General features: G+C 38.2%; 1 protein-coding gene across 4 annotated transcripts in view; it reads left to right on the plus strand.

Moving 5' to 3' along the window:
• The window catches only part of CDK6 (cyclin dependent kinase 6), a 145,528-nt gene that overhangs the window by 125,288 nt on the left and 614 nt on the right, over positions 1 to 19,626 (plus strand). For 2 of the 4 annotated variants that reach the window (XM_082045631.1, XM_082045632.1), the window contains exons 7-8: positions 1,281 to 1,416; positions 3,225 to 16,696. In XM_082045631.1, the coding sequence (XP_081901757.1) occupies positions 1,281 to 1,416; positions 3,225 to 3,371 (283 nt within the window). In that variant the 3' untranslated portion in view covers positions 3,372 to 16,696. Of the gene's footprint in view, positions 1 to 1,280; positions 1,417 to 3,224; positions 16,697 to 19,626 lie in introns of those variants that run through there. The other 2 variants (XR_014183344.1, XR_014183343.1) reach the window with 2 other exon arrangements.

The raw sequence follows: 19,626 nt of genomic DNA on the forward strand, positions 1-19,626 counted from the left end.
GGTAATAAAAGTAAAATTCAGTTTTTCACACATTTAAGTTATGATTTCCCAAGAGCTGTGATGTCTTCAGATGTAGTAAAATGAAATTGTCCTGGGATTTTAATTGCTTTGCCCTTCTAGACATGCTGTGGTTATGAGGACGTATTAATTTTTGGACATATTTTAGGTGAGCCAAATTGCAATCTAAAATCCACATAGGTAGATGTGGAGTAATTCCATTAACTTCACTGAGGTAACCTATGATTTACATCAAAGTGTTTGGCCCATGACCTCACCCTTGTCTTACTACCAGCCTTAGTAAGAAAGTCAATGCTGCTCCCTAGTGGCATTTGGCCTAGTGCAGACCCAAGTATTCAGTGAAGTTTTTTTTATGTTCCTTGTTGTCTTACCCCGTCAGTGTTTCTATTTAAAATCTCGATTTTACAGGCTGTAAAAATTGATTTTCCCTGAAACTTGACAAGTGATGTATGGTCTTTTCCAGAATTTCCATCAGAAACTGGCGTCTCAACCCTACAAATATTAGTATCAGACTAAACCACAAAATGTACGAAACATGATCCAACATTGGAGGCTTACCTTCATTTATTTGGGTTTTAAACCTCACCATTATTATTTAATAAGTATAAATATTTTCTAGAATTTAAATAATCAAGAAATAAATTATAAAAATAAGTTTAAATATTCTATTAAAGGGTAAAGAAGTACCAAAGTACAATTGAAAGTGAAAACATAAGGACACTCAAGTCCTATGCCACTACTGAACTGAGACTTTAAAACCTGTATTGTGAAGCAAATAAATTGTTTAAATTTGGGCAACAATTACTGCACATAGCTTTGAAGCATTATGAAACATCCCATTTATTGCCTTACCCTCGTCTTGACCCACACTCTTCTCTCAGTCTCTATTCTTGTGAATAAAGATCCTTGCATGCAATTCCCCTTTGAAACTTACTGCTTTTAATCATCCTGGTGTGACATATGTTGCACCATCCAGTCAAGAGCTGAGCAACTTTCTTCCAAAGCACTCAGCCCTTTTTCAACAAAAAGGCTCAGAAAATGGAGACCTAGGCCAGAAAATTGTGCTGGCCACAGAATGATTTCTACCAAGCACACTGAGGACCTACAATCATCTCTTCACAGAGATCAATGCACTACTGTGCAATTAATCTCATTTAAACTAAAAGACTTTACTCATAAAGTAAACTGCCACTTAGCACAATCAACATAAAGGGGGTATTGCATAAATGTTCAGACCTAACATTACGTTTTTCCTTTCATAGTGTAATTGGACTCCCAGAAGAAGAGGACTGGCCTAATGACGTTGCCCTTCCAAGAAATGCTTTCGCTTCCAGACCCGCACAACCTATTGAAAAATTTGTACCAGATATTGATGAACTGGGCAAAGACTTGCTTCTTGTGAGTTTCTATTTGTTGTTCTCCAAGCTGCATGATTTATAGTTCCCACTGTGTATGCAACATGCCAAGAAACATTTGTTTCCATTTAATGGAGTTAAACTCAAAAGTAGGTAGACAAATCGATTTAAATTTGTGGAACATCAACACAAAGACATCACCTTTGGCTCAACAGGTGTAAGAACTGAGACTAGTTAGAGACTAGGAAACTGTGTCAGGGACGTACTTTTGACCAGTCTTTAGACCTTGTTACTGATCACTGTTGTGCCACTGAGTCAGCTGTTCTTATAGTATAAGCCTGATGTGAGTGCAAAAAAATGATCTACTATTTGTCATGGTATAGTGGACCCAGTATAAAGCAAGAAATAGGTTGCAGAGGCAGATTGCATCTGCATGCCTTCTTTTGAATGCTGAAAACTTGAGATAGGGAATTAACCAGTTGTTGCCTCTTACAAATGTCAGAATTGAACAGAAGCAAACACAAATTGTGCTGGTACAACTGGTAACACTGAATTCAATTTAATGATTTCCATCATCTTTATAGATATGTTATAAATCCCAGCCCTGAAGTTCAGTCTTCGAACAGAATATAGGGAAAAGCCTTGCTTCAGTTTGCCTTTTGCCATGCATGTTGAAATCTAGCTAAATTTGTTCACTGGAAGCCTTTAGAAGATCTTTTATCATGTGAGCTTAATGGAGTCTTGAAAGACTTGCTGCATTCCTTCAGGAACCGCTATCTCCAACCAAAGTTATCCCTACAAAACCACAGATCATCCTCCATTGTCCTTGTGACTGCAGCTCCCAGCTGTGGTAAGCTGGGCTACATCTGGACACTTGAAATGGTAGGGGAGAAACATATCTGTTGTTCTTGGAGGCAGCCTGGAAATGGAACCTAGACATGGGACAATAATTAGATTCTGGGAACAGCAAGGAATAAAATATGGCAGAGAGCACAGTGGGTGTGAGGCATGATGGGAGGGAAGAAGAAGACAAATATCTATGCCTGGAAGGTAAGGTGAGAAGGAAAGACGTTCCTCTCAAAGAGATGAAAACTGGGAGCCACAGATGAAAGGGGAGAGTAGGACTAGGAGTCACTGAATTTAATTTCAGAACTTAAATTACAGAAATTCTGATACAAGAAAAGAAAGTAGGAGTAGAAACTGGTTAGACAAGGACAATAGAGAAGAGATAGTAGAGAAAAATACTACTCGAATGTGAATGAAAGAAAATAGAAGAACAAGGTATAAAGCACAAGGCTATGGGAGAGATTTCAGCGATGGCTGGAATAAGGATATGGAAAGAAGGCAAGCTGGGAAGAAGAGGGAGAAACTGGACACAAAACATTAGCATATGAAGGCTATAAAGACCCAACACCTATAGAAATACTGAGCCTAGGAATGAACATATACCTTATGATGCTGTCCACATTTGCATAACCACAAAAGAACAGTGCTTTGAACACTGAGGGGATTCAAAAGTTGTTCATGAATAGTTGCTCCCTGCAGTCTGTGAGACAGATGTCCTGTTCATGTGAATTCAAGAAAACCTGAACTCTGGGATTTCTAAACTATGAAAACTTGAACTTTCTAACTTCTTATTTTTTATTTGCTTTGGGGATGCCATATTCATATACTATGACCCCACTGCTTGTTTTAATATGTATGGTCATCTTATTGTGCACCACCTAGTGAGACTCTGTTGTGTCTCATACTGATTATAAATTGAAGGTTGAGTGCATTTATGTATATATGCAATGTTAGCACTGTTAACTGTACATTGTAGTTACAAACAACTTCTTTTCATACTTACAGAAATGCTTAGCGTTCAATCCAGCCAAGAGAATATCTGCCTATGTTGCCCTCTCTCACCCATATTTCCATGATCTGGAGAAATGCAAGGAGAATCTGGACTCTCACATGTCATCCAGCCAAAACTCCAGTGAGGTGAATGCGTCATAATGCTGACTGAAGATGAACCATAAATGAACAAGATGTGTAGCTGACAAGGCCACTGTACCATACAAACCACATAGCTGTTCTAGCGAAGATTATTATTTGGAGGTTTTATGCACTTATCTTTTATTTTGAGATTGTCATATGCTTTCTAAGGGAATCAATCTAGTTTACTTTCATCAGATCAACCCAAGGGCCAAGGCTTTGACCTGCTCCTGTTGCAGCTTTATGTTTGTTTTGGTTTTGTTTATCTACCTGGGAAAACTCCAGACGAAGAGAAGCTGCTGACCGGTTTTCCTGCCATTTTATCCTTTTAATATTGAATGCTGCCAGTGTGGAGTAGGATGATCGAGTCACTGCCAAAACATGATGCAATCTCTCTCTCTAGCTGCTGAAGCATGATTTGGTACTTTTATTATTATTATTATTATTATTATTATGTGATTTCTTACAGTGATATTTAAACAACGGCATTGAAATATCAGATCTCTGCAACCTGCAGTTAACTGGTATATGCATTAATACATCCAGCTACTGTTCATTCATAGCATATATGCAGGTGCTTCTCCACTTGAAGACTCGGATGGATTATTTTATCATTTTATTGCTCTATAAAAATAACGGTGATGATGATGGTCATAATAAGTGTCTCAAATTTTAGTTTTTTTCATACACAAACAAGTTATTGTCTAGCTATGTTTGTGTGCATGTCATGAAAAACAAGTCTTTTAAAAAACTTCTGAAGTCCTGTTCTTAAAGACTCTTTCAGCTTCCTAATGGTCAGTTTGTGTTGAAATCCAGGCATGTTCTAGCCCATCATGTAACCCATCATTCCTCTCTGGAAACAGCTGCATGTACATTTTCTTTTATCTCGTTCCAAATTTCCTGATATGCAGCTCAAAGACATGAGCAGAGCCAATGAAAATCAATACAGATTTTTGCCTTCAACCTGTTCTGATGATCAGCCAAAAAGGACAATAGAATAAAATCCTCTTCTGAAGCAGAGAATCCTATACCTGTAATAAGCACAGATACGTATTTGTGCTGAATTGTATGCTGTATACTGCGCTGCCTTACCTGCAACACACCACCATGCATCACAAGTTCATTAACATTACTGTCACGAAATCCCTCAGATGTCATTTATTAAGCAGACTTGTTTTCTATGCAGAAATGCATGAGCTTCTCTCCTAAACCACCATGTGGGTATACTGGCACATGCTTCTCCACTAGGGTTAATGTGCCATTATTGAATGTCAAAATAACCAAGCAATTCACATGCCTTTATAGCACAGTTATTTTAAATATTACCTTAAATTTTTATATTTAGTATTTTTACCTTAACTAAAATATGTTTTCAGTATTTTAAAAAAGAAGCTTTTATTTTTTTAATACTGTACTGGTTAAAAAAAAAAAAAAAAAAAGAAATATTTTAAATCCATAAAAGCTGTTCCCTAGCATGATTTTAGTGCATTTACCTGGATATGACTTGGGGGAAAATATTGGTCCAACGAGTTAGCCCTTACCGTAAAACCATAAATATACACTATTGCAGTATCTCTGATGATAAGTGAGGCAGCTAGCTTTGCTTACCTCTGTGACAGTCCCTCTGGCTTCTCTCTTCTTCATCTCTGTTTCATCTTGTCTAGCTAGTGAGCCAGCACTATATCCTCATTCACAGCATGCTTGGCAGAATCAGGTCCTTAACACTGGGTTGAGCAATATAATTTTTCCAGCTGTGGCATGGGAACTTGTAGCCGTCTCCCTGGCAGGTTTCTCAGTACTGTGATAGACTGGCTGCTGTGGCAAACTTCACTGTTCACTCTCTTCCAGGTATCTGCACTGTCTGGGACATGGCCCATTGCTAGGATAGTGACTGGGTCTTATCTGTCTCTTGGATAAAGCTTTTTGTTACTGTTAGACACATAGCTATGCTATATATGGTTAAATTTCATCTGGTTTAAATAAGCCAAATTTTAAAAGGATGACTTGCATGCATGCATGCAGCAGCCTGTGCTTTTCTTCATGCCCAGAATGATGCCTATGCAAAACTTACCAGCATGAACAGGCAAGTTGCAAATTAGGCCTGGCAAGAGCATGCACGGGGCACCCGCACACAGAGATACTACAGATGCATAACACAAGAATTTTGGAAGCTCTGTGAGCAGCAAGCTGAAGGCCAGGGAGCAGCCACAGCAGCTAACCCTCCAATCTTGGCCTTGCCTCTGTCATTCTCGCTGTTTCGACCTCCAAGAAGAACTGCGAGCCCACCGTACCGTGTTGTCCCAGCCCTATTCCTCCATGGGTCAATAGACTGAGTGTCAACAAGTTTGAACTTCCATAGAAAAGGATAGGCCAAAGTGAAATTTTTGCTAACCATTTTTAAACACTAATTAGAACAAGAGAGCCAAAATTCAGAAGAATCTTGTGACAGTAACAAATAGAAAAGTTTTCTAGACAGTTTAGCACTTGTAAAAACATTCCACATTTTACCTAGCACCCAGCTACCATACGTACGTTATCAAGGCGTTCAGCTGGTGTGGCTTCCAGCAGCTGCCAGGAAACTCTCTTAGAGTTCTCCAGCAACTCTCATGGGTGAAAATGTAGGGGAGGAGAGGCTACTTTCAAATTAGGCTCAAAACTCTCAGACGTGCATCTGTTCCATGTTAGAAGAGCTTTTTGTATTAGCAAAGCAAAGGCTAGAGAGAATATTATTGCTGAATGTAGGTACATTATTAGGGTAAAACAAAAAGGAGGGAAGAGAACACTTTAAGCCAAAGGTTAGTGTTATCCCCAAAACTAATGAGAATATGAAAATTACAGGGAAGTTAACTACTGGAGCAGTATGTCCCAATCTGTAGTATCAGAAGAAGAGCTCAGAGAGCAACAGGGAAAAGCAGAGGTTGGCTTAAAGAGTCAGAAGCAGAGCTTCTGCAACATGGTGCTGTATGTTGCCTAATATAGAAACAGGTTATAAATGAGGGTATTCAGGAAAACAGCTTGAGAAGGGCTACATTAATGCTTATGTTTTGGAACATCCTTCAAGTGGCACTGGCAGGAACAAAACAAGAAATCTATGTTGTGTCTTGAACACAACATAGGTAAGGGAAAAGATTTATTTAATGGGGGTTCCTTGTGGTAGGAAGGGCCTAGATTTGAAGGATCAGTGACTTTTCAAATGACCTCCTTTCCAAAGTCTCTTTAGGATGACATTCCATTTGAATGGCTTACTCTTGTTCCAGTCTTCCCTGCCAAACCGTGGGGCCTCACTTACACTAGTGAACTGAGAAAGCCTGTTCTCTGCCTGGGCAAGGTACTGGCACTGGCTAAAATCATGCCAGGAATCATGCTTATTGTTAGACAGTACAGACAGTTGTGGGAGTGTGCTCAAGCCCATGCCCTTGCTCTTTTTATTTTACTGATATAGCTCTAATATTTGAGTGCCTTTACTCATTAGTGCTGTACATGCAGGTCATAGGAACTGTGCATATGAAAAGCAAGTGGTCCTTAAAACACATGTTCCAGACTGTGATGAAAACTCTTTGTACACCCTTTAAATAAGACTTCAGAGTGCAATTCTTCTTAGCAATAACTATGCCTGTATGCATTCTACAGAAGCAGTTCAACGGCAGTTAAAAACCACTAAATAACAAAAAAAAAATGTTAAAAATAAGTATAGATGTTTAGCTCCTAGAGCACCCACAACTAGGCACTGGGCTCTTCTCAGCAGAGAACAGAGTGTTCTAAGTAATGGAAGGAGCATCTTCTATCTCCCACCAATCTTTTTTTTTTAGTCACTACTACATAACTCTGCAGGAGAACCAGATAGCCAAGGAGAAAATTCACCAAAGCCAGCTAGTGAAGTGCAAAGAGCTGAACAATAGCAATACATCTGCAGCAGCCCTTCTCCCTCTTCACCTGTCTCCACACTCACTCTAGCTCTCTAGTTCTTCTTCAGCTCCCTTATGGAAACAGGTTTCAGAAACACTCACAGGTGCTATTTCCAACAAGATTCTTCCCAATTTTCAATAGCTACACAGTGTCAGTGTCCCCTACATCCCTATTACCAAGTGGTGCTTCTTTTAGTCCAGCAGCCCAGAACCGATGATTAAAAAAGAATCGCTTTGGGCACCTCCTTGCTTACCGTTAGTTTTGCATACACCTATATTGCCTTCTGTGTGCCAAATAAAATTCTGAAAATAGGGTTTGTGCATATTTCTGTGTAGGCTATGCCCACACTCCAGGTTTTTTGCAGCCTTTTAATCCACAGTGGTAAAGGTCAGAGTATCTTTCTGTCAGAGTACTTCTGTTTCTGTTCTAAAATACACCAAAAAATGAGGAAATCATGTTCGCAAAATATTGAAATTTGGTGCTATATGTACAGAGATTTTTACATGAAAGGTGTCAGTAAGTTGTAGCATTTGAGCATCTTCTGCGTGGGGGATGGTATCCAGTGTCGTAACTCTTATGTGTTTTTTACACTTGATGGTTCTTTTGGTCAATAAGAAGAAAATACTGTGCCATGCTACTTTTCACAGATTCCCTCACTGTCTTTGAGAAGCATGTTTTTATACATAAAATTCTCTCTGCTGTTAGGCCAACTTTAATGTGGAAAATAGAGAGAAAACATGCTGTTCTGGTCTTTTAGCCAACAAACTTAGAGCACTTATCTGACTCACAACTGAAACCACATCAGTTGTCAAATACGTATATGAATCATAAACCACACAGTTTGGTTTAAAAGGCTACATAAATTAATTATGTTCCATGTATAAGACGCAGTTGAATAATGAGAATGTTTATTCTAAGAACTCTTTTTTATAGAACCACTTGGATAGTATTTTTCGTATACAGTAGTTTCAGGAATAGATTGATTTTATCTATAATGTGAATTAGAAGATACTAGGTTATTAGAGTGATTTTGTTGTGTTATGCTTGAAGCTTGAATTGATCACAAGTTTAGGACCCTAACATATTTATTTTATCGCTACAAAATTGCCTCTAAATATCAAGATCTTTTTTTGATGTTAACAGGCTTCCACAGTTCTCTTAATGTGTAAATTATTTTATTGGAATTCCTATAATAGAAAAAGCATTTTTCCAAACTGCAGTTGTGTGGGAAAATTTAAGAAATATATTTTTACTTTCACAGAGAATAATAACATGTTATATGCTGAAATCTTCAATAACTGACTGCTAATAAGCTATCGCTTTTACTTTTTTTTTTATTACTAAGTATTGGAATATACAGATTACTTTCTATGAAGAAAATATTCAGAAACAAGTAAATGGGATTTTATATGTTCAGCCTCCCAAGTTACATTTTTGTAGCCCTTTTTTTTGTGCAAGTACAGTTCAGGTGTGCAAAAACCCAAGTACTATTTTAACAGTCTAACAGGCTGTACAACTCAAATAGGAGTTTTATTTGTGATCTATTTATTTTATTATATACTTTTGCTTTGCGAATTGTTAGGTAATGGCTGTAATATAATTCTGGTTTCTGAACCATACTCTGTAACCATAAAATCCCAGTAATTCATGTAAAAAATAAGCAGCTTTCTCATCAATTTAAGAGAACTAGACCTTTAAAAGAAGAAAGATGTGGACCTAAGAACTGACAAATATACTTTTGCTAAGTGTTATTTCTTCCCTTTAGTTTGAAGCTTAGCAAGAATTGTATATGAATATACACAATATAAGAACCATAAAAACCACTTAGGAGTAGTGTGCACAGATAATACAAAAAATAGCTCATTAGATTCTTACAGAAACCATCTAAAAATCATTATTTTAGCTGTAACATTCAACATTTTGAACAGATATATTTTCCCACTTTAAAAAAATCCTGAAAAATTATGTGTATGTTTTTAATGCAGACAGTGAAAGGCACCCAAACAGAACTGAATCGAATAGGAACTTGTTCTCACAATTGATTCTGCAAGTCCAAGTAGATACTATCAGTTCTGTATGTGTTCAGTGGAAGCTGAAATTAGCCAGCACCGTGCTTAGATGAGCCTGTTGATTTCTGGGCAGAAAAGCCCAAGGTTGCTGTGAGCAAGTTAGTGGAAAGTTTGCTTTGACTTAAATAAAGTCCTTTGAGAGCTTCTGCAATATTCGAATGTCCAGCCTTTATTGAAAGACTGTGAAAAACAGCTAAGATAAACCAAAACACCCTAACCGTATGGCATTATGTCCTTCAGATTAAATGTTTTATCTTCATTAGAATATATTGATGGGCTTCGTCCAGCCCAATGTCAATGAGACTTGTGCATGGCTAGAGAAAGTAAGAAGATTCTGCTATGGATATTTTGATACTGGGAGATTGTAGTAGAATAGATCTTTTGTTTCAAAAAAAAAACAGACAAAAGATATTGCTTCCTTTTAAAACAAACAACTGACATTTAGTAAAGATTAAAAATGAGATTTTAAGGAACTATTGGGAAAATATTGTTGGAATAAGGGAAAAGGAGTGTATTTACAATGTGAAAAATGTAAATTCAAGTCATGTGTATTAAATATGCATTGAAATGGACACTTTTTCACTGACCTTGATAGGGCTTTATGAAAGAAAGGAATCCACATATTGGACTTATTCTAACTACCATTTTAATGTTCATTTGCACTAAAGCAACCAATACGAGCTGACTGAAAAGAGAAGGGAAAACAGGTAGTATTTGTCTTGTGATTTACTTTGCTGATGTCTACATGGATATGCTGTAGAGCTCTCAAGCTCGCTGTGCATTTTTGAGTGAGCTAAACTTGCATCCATGCTATGTAGCTATCTGCACCTTAAACCCATCTACATGCCCAAAAAAACCACATTTCCTAGTGTTTACATGGATACTTGCTCCTATTGACACGCTCATGTTAAACTCAGGCAGAGAGCACTGTCTCTGCCACTGAATGGAAAATGAATTTTCACAGACTGCCAGCTTCCTTGGTGCAATTACTGCTAAAGACTTTGTAGTTAATGGTCCACAATGTGCTACCTTTCCTCTTATTCCATGTTTCATATGTATGTCATGTTATGCAAATCCTCAGCCTTAAAAAAAAACACAAACAAAACAAAAACCAACAAAAACAAAAAACAAACAAACAACAACAAAAAACAACCAACCAAAAAAAAAACACACAAAAACAAAACCACCATTATTGAGTGTTAGGATCAATTTTGAGTAGCTAGATGAGGGAAGAAAATTGTGAAGTGCTGCAAAGATAGCAAGACTGGGCAGAGATTATGACAGTTCGGATAATTTTGGTGAGTGAATCTGAATATGTGGAAAAGTTATGTATAAGCGTAGGGGGAAAACTTTTTTCCACGTTTTGCTTTCTCTTGTCATTCACTTCTATAAGCATGAGATGATAAAGCAAGACTCATGCATGGGACTTTAGTTCCAGGTACTTATTATGCCAACTCAAATCATGAGTTTCAGAGCAGTTTTTTAACATAGCAACAGCTCTATTTTCAAGTCAGAGTTTGCAGAAGCTAGAGCTTTTTCTTTGCAGATATTAAAAAAAAAAGTCTTATGAGACAGCTTGAGAGCAGATTAAGCTGGCCACACAGACACTGCCTGTCGCTTGGCTGCAGACATGAGGAACGTATAGCTGTAACGCAGGAGAGCCACTAACAGCGTCCATTAGTGTGCCGTGTCATTGTGCAATGCGAGCTGACTCATGCCGCAAATTGAAAATCCTTGGCCAATCCAAAATGGCATGGTTTTGAGCACCTGGATTTTGATAAGATTATCCACATGCAGGTTTTGCTGGATCAGTCCAGGTGGTTCATCATCTCAGAGGAGCAAGTCTGAGCAAATCTGCTGGTGTAAGTAATACTGCAGAACCATCTGCCATGGGAAAAAAAAGGCTTTTTGTAGGTTGTACAGCAGAAACTGAGCTTTCTGAGCTGCTGTGCCAACTTGAGAGCCACTGTTAACTATTGTTATGCCATCTCCAAAAATACAGAAGTAGCGAAGTAGCTAAGTAGCATTTTGTTGTGTTTAGTCCATATGTTGAAGTGGCTGCATAAGTGTCGGCAGAAAGCAGCTAATTTTGATCCTAGCATTAAGTGAGCAACTAGGTTTGGCACAGAGACAAATTTCACTGTTCCAGGAGTGGGAAACCCCTGATTCTATACATAATGTGATAGGTCACCCGGCCACTCACGCTGTCGGTTCCTAATCCCAGATCATCCTACTGTGACACTGTTAAAGAAGCCCTGGGGAGTCTCCTCCTCAACAGTCTTGCAACACCCTGCTTCCTCTCGCTGCAGTGACTCCTAACTACCTGTCACTTGTATCTGACTTGTATCTCTATACAACAGTAGAATATGGCAAAGCATGTGCTACTTTTACGCCCTTTGGTTCAAGCAGAGATAAGCTAGAATAGAATAGATTGAACATAATGCATTTGATCAGCCGTAACAATTTGTGATTCAGAAGATTATTTACTAAGTACAGAAGATCCCTGGACAACTGTCTTTGATGTACATGTTTACAAGAGCAGCCACTGATGCTTCTGTTGTACAGAAGTTTTTGGCAGATATGGACAAGACTAGCAGTGCCAGCCTCCTACTGCTCACCCCCCTTCCCTGCCCCTTCCCTGAGATCACTATTTCCTCCCAGCATGAAGCAGAACAACTACGAAACAGTTCTTCCTGATATGAAGGTCCCCAACTCTCAAGATTACTTGGGTGCATGGAGACAACCAAGCTCATCCCTTTGCTTTTTGCTTTGGCAGTTTTGAGTACAGAGCCCTGCCACAAGTACTAGGCACAGACAGGCCTTAACCCCCAACATATTCTCATGAGGAAAAGTCTTTCCAGGACCTAGAGGGGACGGTATGCTTACTGTTTCTAAGACAGTTGACTTTTTTTGCATTTTAAAGAGCGGTGTTCTAAGAACTCTCCTAAGAAACCTCTCTCACTACACAAAAAGGATGACTGTGAATTCTGGACATGCTGTGGGAAAAGACAAAGTGTTTTCCAGGTGGATGATGATGTATCACAATCATCCTTCATTGGTGACAGAAGAAAAAAGAAAGGATTCAAAATATAGCCTGGGTCTGCAGTGTACTTAAATAAGAGCTTCTCAGTCTTTGTCCAGCGAGGCCCAAAATCCATCATGATGTCTTGCAGGGACTTTATCTTGGAGTCCCTTGTAAAAAGGTGATTATAACCATGGGTTGCAACTACAACAGAAAGTACATCAGAAATGGGATGCTGACAAGAAGTTCGCAGATGCAGGGCTCTACAAGGTGGTTTATATAAAGTTCAGTGGGTATGTGCTTGTCTGAAAGTATGGATTGACATGCACATTTTGAACTGAAGTTACCTGTCATGACAGAACTGCAGTGTCATGAGATTAGAAGCTGAAAAGACTACGAAGATTGATCCATCATTTCCTTTTTCTCCCTAGATGTCTGGCAACCCGGTGGTTTTCCATCTTTGTTTTGATTTTATTTCGCCTCCACCACCACCATTCTCCTTCCTACTGTGCACAATAAACTGAGTAGAAAAGCTTAGCTCTAGTTTACCAGAGCAGGCCAGCACTGACTAAAAATTCTGATCGCTCTCTATTGGTCAGTATTAGGTGAATCAGTTGTCTCTGTTTAGAGTCCAACAGAATTCCATATCCATGACACCTTCCTTGCATTCAGCACTGTCAAACCACCCTGCTGTCATTCTCTGCAAGGCTCAAAATCCCTTTTCCTGAAGACTGAATTCCCCTCTCCATCCCACCTAGAGTCACAGCAATGTGGGCAAAAGACATTTCCATTATGGCGGTGTTTTTCAGTAAGGAATGAGAGATGGTTCCAATTGAAATGAGGACTGCAAGATTCTCGAGGACTCGTAGCCAGGCACCTTTCACAGGCAAGGCAGTCACTCTGTTAGAGTGAGAAACACATTTCAAAATGCTTATGATAGAGAAAATATAAATGTGATGTTTTTCTGATAGAATCTGTTTTCTACACAAAACTGTATGATTTTGGCACTGAAACCAAGCCCACAGGCACCCGTTTATTCTTTCCTTTTAGTCTTTAATCTCTTTGTAAATTCTTTTCAAGCATTCAGATTAATGTATTTATGGTCTATTTTATTCCAATTCATTTAAGTAGTCTGCCATTGACTCTCCTATGGGTTGTATTTTTAATGTAATATTTAGCTGGACTTTGAACAGCTTTAGAAGTGTAATGTCTTTGAATGCTCTAGTTAAAGAAAAATTATACCCTCAAAACAATGTCTTAGAAGTTGAACTGTCTACTTTGGGAATTATGTCTATATTATAATTCCCCAAAGCATCACAGGGTGCTTTCGTCTGTCTGTCTTCTACTTTCTGTGTAACAGTGTGTATTTGTATTTCCTCACTAGCTTGAAACTCTTCAGTCTGAAGGCCCAAGTATGCAAACCCATGAACGCTGTACCTCACCTGAGCAGCCCCACCAAGCTCAGAGGGGTTACTCATGTGAGTATAATTGCTCACAGAAAGTATTTGCAGAAAAAGGCTTTCCTTTAGTAATTGACTGTAGTTGTGAGGACACATGGTTAATAACGGCACCAAGACACCAATAAATGGGGTCAGTGCTTATTAAGATGTGGACACATTTATCTGCAAGTTATTTGACGTTAACCTAAATTATTGCTATTATAATTCAGTATGTTATTTCTTATGAAAACACACTAGTCCTGTGAAAGGGTAGTTGCCAAAAAATGTGTCAAGTCTTGCTGCTTTATTGTATATTTGCATTTAGTATACATTTTGGTTGTTGAAGTGAAGCTAGTTTCATAGAGAGGCAGAAAGCTAGATCAGTCAAAAACAAAAAAGCTCCATACTGTACATTGAGTTTTGCAACTAGACTAGTATGTGTGTTCAGATGTAGTATTTTTTATGCTTTAGAGTATTTTTTGTTTAATATGTAAAAGAATAAGCAGATTACTTTGAAATGCTATTGTAGAGCTAATTTTACACATAGTGGGGGAATGTTGTCTGAATAATTAATATTAGAAAACATTACATAGGCTGCCTTTGGCTTTATGTTGTTTGGAGCAGGTCCAGCAGGTATCTCTCGACTCCAGATGCTTAAGCCAGTGGCCAAGTTTGTGTGGTGTCTTGTAACCGAAGAAGGTTTTTTCCAGTGATAGAGTTGTCTGTCTGGACTTTAAGTAAGATTGTTGGCTAAACAAAAGCATAAAGGCAGCAAACTTAGGTATTTTTTGTGCATGCACAATTGCATGAAACAGGATTGGAGCTTCAAAGTATTTTAAATCATTTAGCATAATTTACTGTTGTTGCAACTCCACTGACTACAGTTAAATTAAACCAAGAACTTGACCTGTAAGTCTACAAATTTCAGTGTCAGGCAGCTCAGGTCTATATAAAGATACTCAAGCTTAGTAAATCAGCAAGAATACTATATAAATGGTAATGTGTGATAAAAAACATTAACTCTAGTAACATTATTTCTCTCACAATTTCTATTCATTACTCTTTTATACAGAAGTTCGGAAGTGCACTTCTTAGTGGCATTAGGATATATGGAGAAAAGTGTGATGCTGGTACAGAAACGTATCAGAAATGAGATTTAGTTCTTACTGCTCTAGACACTCCATGTGTGCCTACCTTACATGTTACAAATCCCACGGAAGTCAACATAAGACATGGAGAAAGTTAAGCCTGTTTGTAACTCTCATGGATTACTGGTTTCAGAATCTGCAAGATAAGTTATGTTCTCAAAAGGCATTATGGAAACTTTTCAGGTTTACAGAATACTATGAACAGCAAGGACAGCTTCCAAGACACATCCAGAGTTTATTAATTGATATTATATCAGACCAACATCCATTAGCAAACCTAAATCCATCTCAGTACCTTTGTTTCTGAGTATGATTTTACAAAAAACTAATATGAATACATTAAAACAGCCTCTAATGCTGTTTGACTTTTTTTTCCCCCCTTTTTTGTAATAAAATATCATTTGCTCTGGAGGTGTCTAGGATTTGATAATTCCAGGAAAACATGCAAAGCAGTTTCAAATTTTTTATTATTATTATTCACCTTAGGGCATATACTTACTCAGCTGGTGAAAATCAGCATAGTCCTGTTGACTTCTGCAGCATTATATCAGCTTATACCAGTGAAAGAGCTGGCATGTCGAGTTTCAGCATTTCAAGTCACTTTACCTACATATGCAGTAGGACTTTCTTTTGCAAGGTGGAAAGTTACCTATGGTGCAAACTGTACTACCTAGACTACCATTGTTACCTGCTCACAGGACATGATTTCACTGTATCACTTCATACTTGAAATTCAAGATGTTATTTTAATCAGGGTACAAACATGAAAAGGTGCATGTGTTACTGTTTCTTTTAAAGGTGCATCATTTTTTTTTTTTATTCTGTTGTGCTTAATAGTTACTATTCAGTGTTCTTTACATTCTTTGCATTCAGCATTAAAATCACCTATTAGGGAAACACAGTATCACCTACAGAGGTACAGAGAAATGTAAGTGATCTCCTGAATTGTTACTCAAGTATACTGGTTTAACTTTTAGTCACCAGTACGACATCAAGGGGCTACAACATGCAAACTGTGGTATATAAAAGTACTGCACCATTGCTGTATGCGAAATCTTGCAGCCTCTCACCTCTTCTTGCATAGCTGCTGATCACCATATGCGCATTGGGAAAAAAAATGGTGTTTCTGCTGTACAAAATGGCTGGGCAATAATGCAGATGCTTCAGAAACTCTAGAGCTGCTTTTGCAAGCTTTCAAACCAAGCCCCTTGGCCTGACCGCCTGCCTGCTCCCCGGCCCAAATCTCGCCCTGCGGGGCTTCCCACTTAAGAACACCCTCTGCTGGGGCTGCTTTACGTTGACTGCATTGAAGTTCATCGGAGCATGCACCTTACCATATAGCATATCCTTTAGTTTTTACAAGTCTGTAAAGATGGTTGACTGCAAAAATAATCATGTGTCAATACAGGAAATGAAATTAAGGCACACAGAAGGTGATCAATGTTGTATTATATCAGAATTACAGTCCTTTGGAACTGAACGTTTTGCTGCTGGCAGTGCAAGAAAAGCAAAGTTGTGTATTTATTGTTGGCTGCTGAGGGCTCAGTATGAAAATCGATATAATAAAAATTTTCACGGTGTCAAGCTCTTTTTAGTTGTTCCCAAATTATTGGAAAGTAAAAAGGCAAAAAAATAGTTTTGTATTTAAAACTTCTTTCCTGAGGTTTACTTCACCTTTCTAGCTATATTTTTCTTTTATCTAAAAATGTAAAATGAATACAAATGCAGTAAGTATTGTATATTAAATACGGAAAAATAGCAACATTGTTTTCTAGTTTTTATATTTGCAAGTGTTTGTCTCAACACCCTGGGTATTCCAGAAAATCAACAAACATACACACAACCAGACACAGAAATGTAAGCACATGCACACCCTTTCAAGCACCTTACAATATACCTTAAGTTTTATCAAAATCTAACCTCTTTTGTCCTAATTTCTCATCTCTAAACTACTTTATTGCTTACCTTGGATGAACTCCATTTAAAAAAAAAAAAAGAAAATTTGAGGAATCGCTTTTTCTTTCAAAGGCATAAGATTGTTGCAATTGCTATGAATGCTATATAGTTCTGCAGTAGTTTTTCTTTACTGAAATCTTCTTCATTTTGTTTTAGGCAAATTGTGATTTAATTCAGCTATAATGGCTGTCAGTCATTCATGAAATGCAGTATTTTCCTCAAATGTTACTTGATCCAACTGTTGCACTAATGTGCACGGTACCTGTGTGTTCCTAAAGATTCTGCTGCTTTCATCTTCCAAGAAGCTGAGCACACTTTGTTGATTGACTGGTTTTTCTTAATTGGCTATAAATATGTCCAGTAACATTTCTGGGTACATAGAAATGGTAAAAGTGCGTGTTTTAAGTCAAACACAATATGACACATCAGACTCTAAAAACAGATGCATATTTTCTGTCTTCACTCCTAATTGACTAAAAAATTCTCGTCAAAACAACTCAAATAAAGCTTAAGCTTATTGTAAAGATCATTAAGTGCTCTTTAGAGCAGGATACCCGTAGTTTTTACTAACAAGATCTCCAATGAGCCACCAGACATAGGAATCTAAAAATTGTAAGCTTGAGCATCCAAACAGATTGCAACTTCTGGATGAAAGCTCTAGACAGGCATGACTGCAAAGCCAACCAGACCCCAAAGCCACAAAGGATTTTGTAACTTAGAACTAAAACTTTGTGCTGCCTCTAGAAATTATAAGGAACTATGAAAATCCTTTACAAAACATAGTTGCAGATGTGATGCAGCATTCAGTAAAAACAGCAGCTACCCTTACATTATGTGACATTCCGAGTTAGTCTTTAAGCACATTATGAGATTATGAGCAGCAGTCCAGTCAGGGACGGACACAAAATCAACTGCAATGAGGCCTGTGGCTGAGCAGAACACTCTGCGTCAGAAATAATACCCATATGAGCCATAGCTAATGCGTTGTGAAAAAGGGAAAAAAATCAGGAAAATATTGAACAGATTAAATAAGAGCTACCATACAGATCTGGATACTGTCTGGTGTTTTACCTCTGACAGTGCTCGGGGCAAGATACCGCAGAAGAACATCTAACAGTCTGAAAACAATTATAGAACAAATTCTTCATATGAGAATTTTCTTCCTAGTTCTTATCTGTGGGAAGGTGACTTACACTCTGCATGAAGTTCATAAAACCCAATTATGGAAGAGAAAATTATATTTAAAAAGAAAATAAATCCATTAAGCAGAATACAAAGGGCCTTGGAGAATAAGCACAAATGTCACTCTTCTCATTATTCACATAAATGTTCTCATCCTCTTCACCTCAAAATTATCTAATGACACTAGATGTCACATGCTTATTATCACCATAGAAACAAATATTAATTTTAAAATATTTAAATGCATTGTCTTTGTCTATCATTTGCCTGCCATTTACTGATACAAGGAAAGCAAGGTTTACAGTGTTCGTATCGTTCCTCATTTTACACCCATCAGTTGTGTTGCTTTTTTTCCCCCATCAATAAATGAGGTAATCTTTGAGTCTCCTGTCACACAGAAGTCCTTTCTCTAAGTATTTTCATCCATTTTTAGACATCTGATTTAGCTGGCTGAATTTTCTGGCTGGACTCCCAAGCCTCATTCACAGCCAGGGAAGAAAAGCTAATGGAAGTCTAATTAAAACATTGGGGGTGCCCAGTGCAGGACTCCCCCCTCCCACTGCCTGCACAGGGACTGAGGGACCCTGGGACCCCACGGCCCCAGCTTCTTGCAGCATCATGTCTCTGCATTTCCAGGCACCAGACACCAGCTCAAAGCCACAGAGCGCAAAGCGCTGGGTGAATCAACTCTCTTGGTTCCAATGTGGTCAAAACATTTCTGAATTCTGCCCCAGCGGACTCAACACAGCTCAGGTGTTGTCTACACTGCTGCAGCTGAGCTGAAGCCCATGGAGACCTGCAGTGCTACCACCACGTAAGCGTAGGGACAGACAGACAGCCATGCTCCTGAACGCCAAGGGCCGCAGCCCAAATCTGAAAATGTGTCCAGGAGGAGGAGATCACCATGCTTTACAAAAGGGGTATCATAATGCAATCAGTAATACTCCTAATCTTATTTTTATCTATTTTAATGCAGTTTGTTTCTTCTGTCTTCAATGTACTTCTCCAGCATCACTGGCAGCTCAGAGACAGCTTCAGCCTGATGTGTTTCCAAAGTAGCCATCCTTGGATTAGAACACACCGTTTTCTGAGGAACTAGTTATCCCTTTCCTTAAGCACTAGCTTGCAATTTTCAAGAGTGAATTTTATTTTCAATTAAGCAAATTTTACTTTCAGTTGTGGTGTGGTCATCTTGGTTTTCTTCTAGTTCCTCACAGCCTGCTTGCAGCTTCACTAAATCGCTTGGTATCACAAATTCCCACGGACTCACCAATTTTTTCCAGCTATTGCTAAACATGATGAACATGGCAATGCTATTTCAGAAACAAAAATCACTTGTGCTTTGTGTGATTAAAGTATTAAAATGTAACTATTCTTCTCCATGTATACAAAGATAAAAACTGATGTGGAGTGATTTTTAACAGTAGTATTTTAAGAAAAGGAAGGCTGAAATCATGAGTTTTTTGATCCTGACAACTCACAGGCTTCTTTTAGCATTTGCATTAGCCAAACCCAATATTAACCTGGTCAATATCACAGTGTTCCTTATTTTGC

The sequence above is a fragment of the Streptopelia decaocto genome (assembly GCF_964273445.1).
Source record: "Streptopelia decaocto genome assembly, chromosome: 2".
Classification (NCBI taxonomy): Eukaryota; Metazoa; Chordata; class Aves; order Columbiformes; family Columbidae; genus Streptopelia; species Streptopelia decaocto.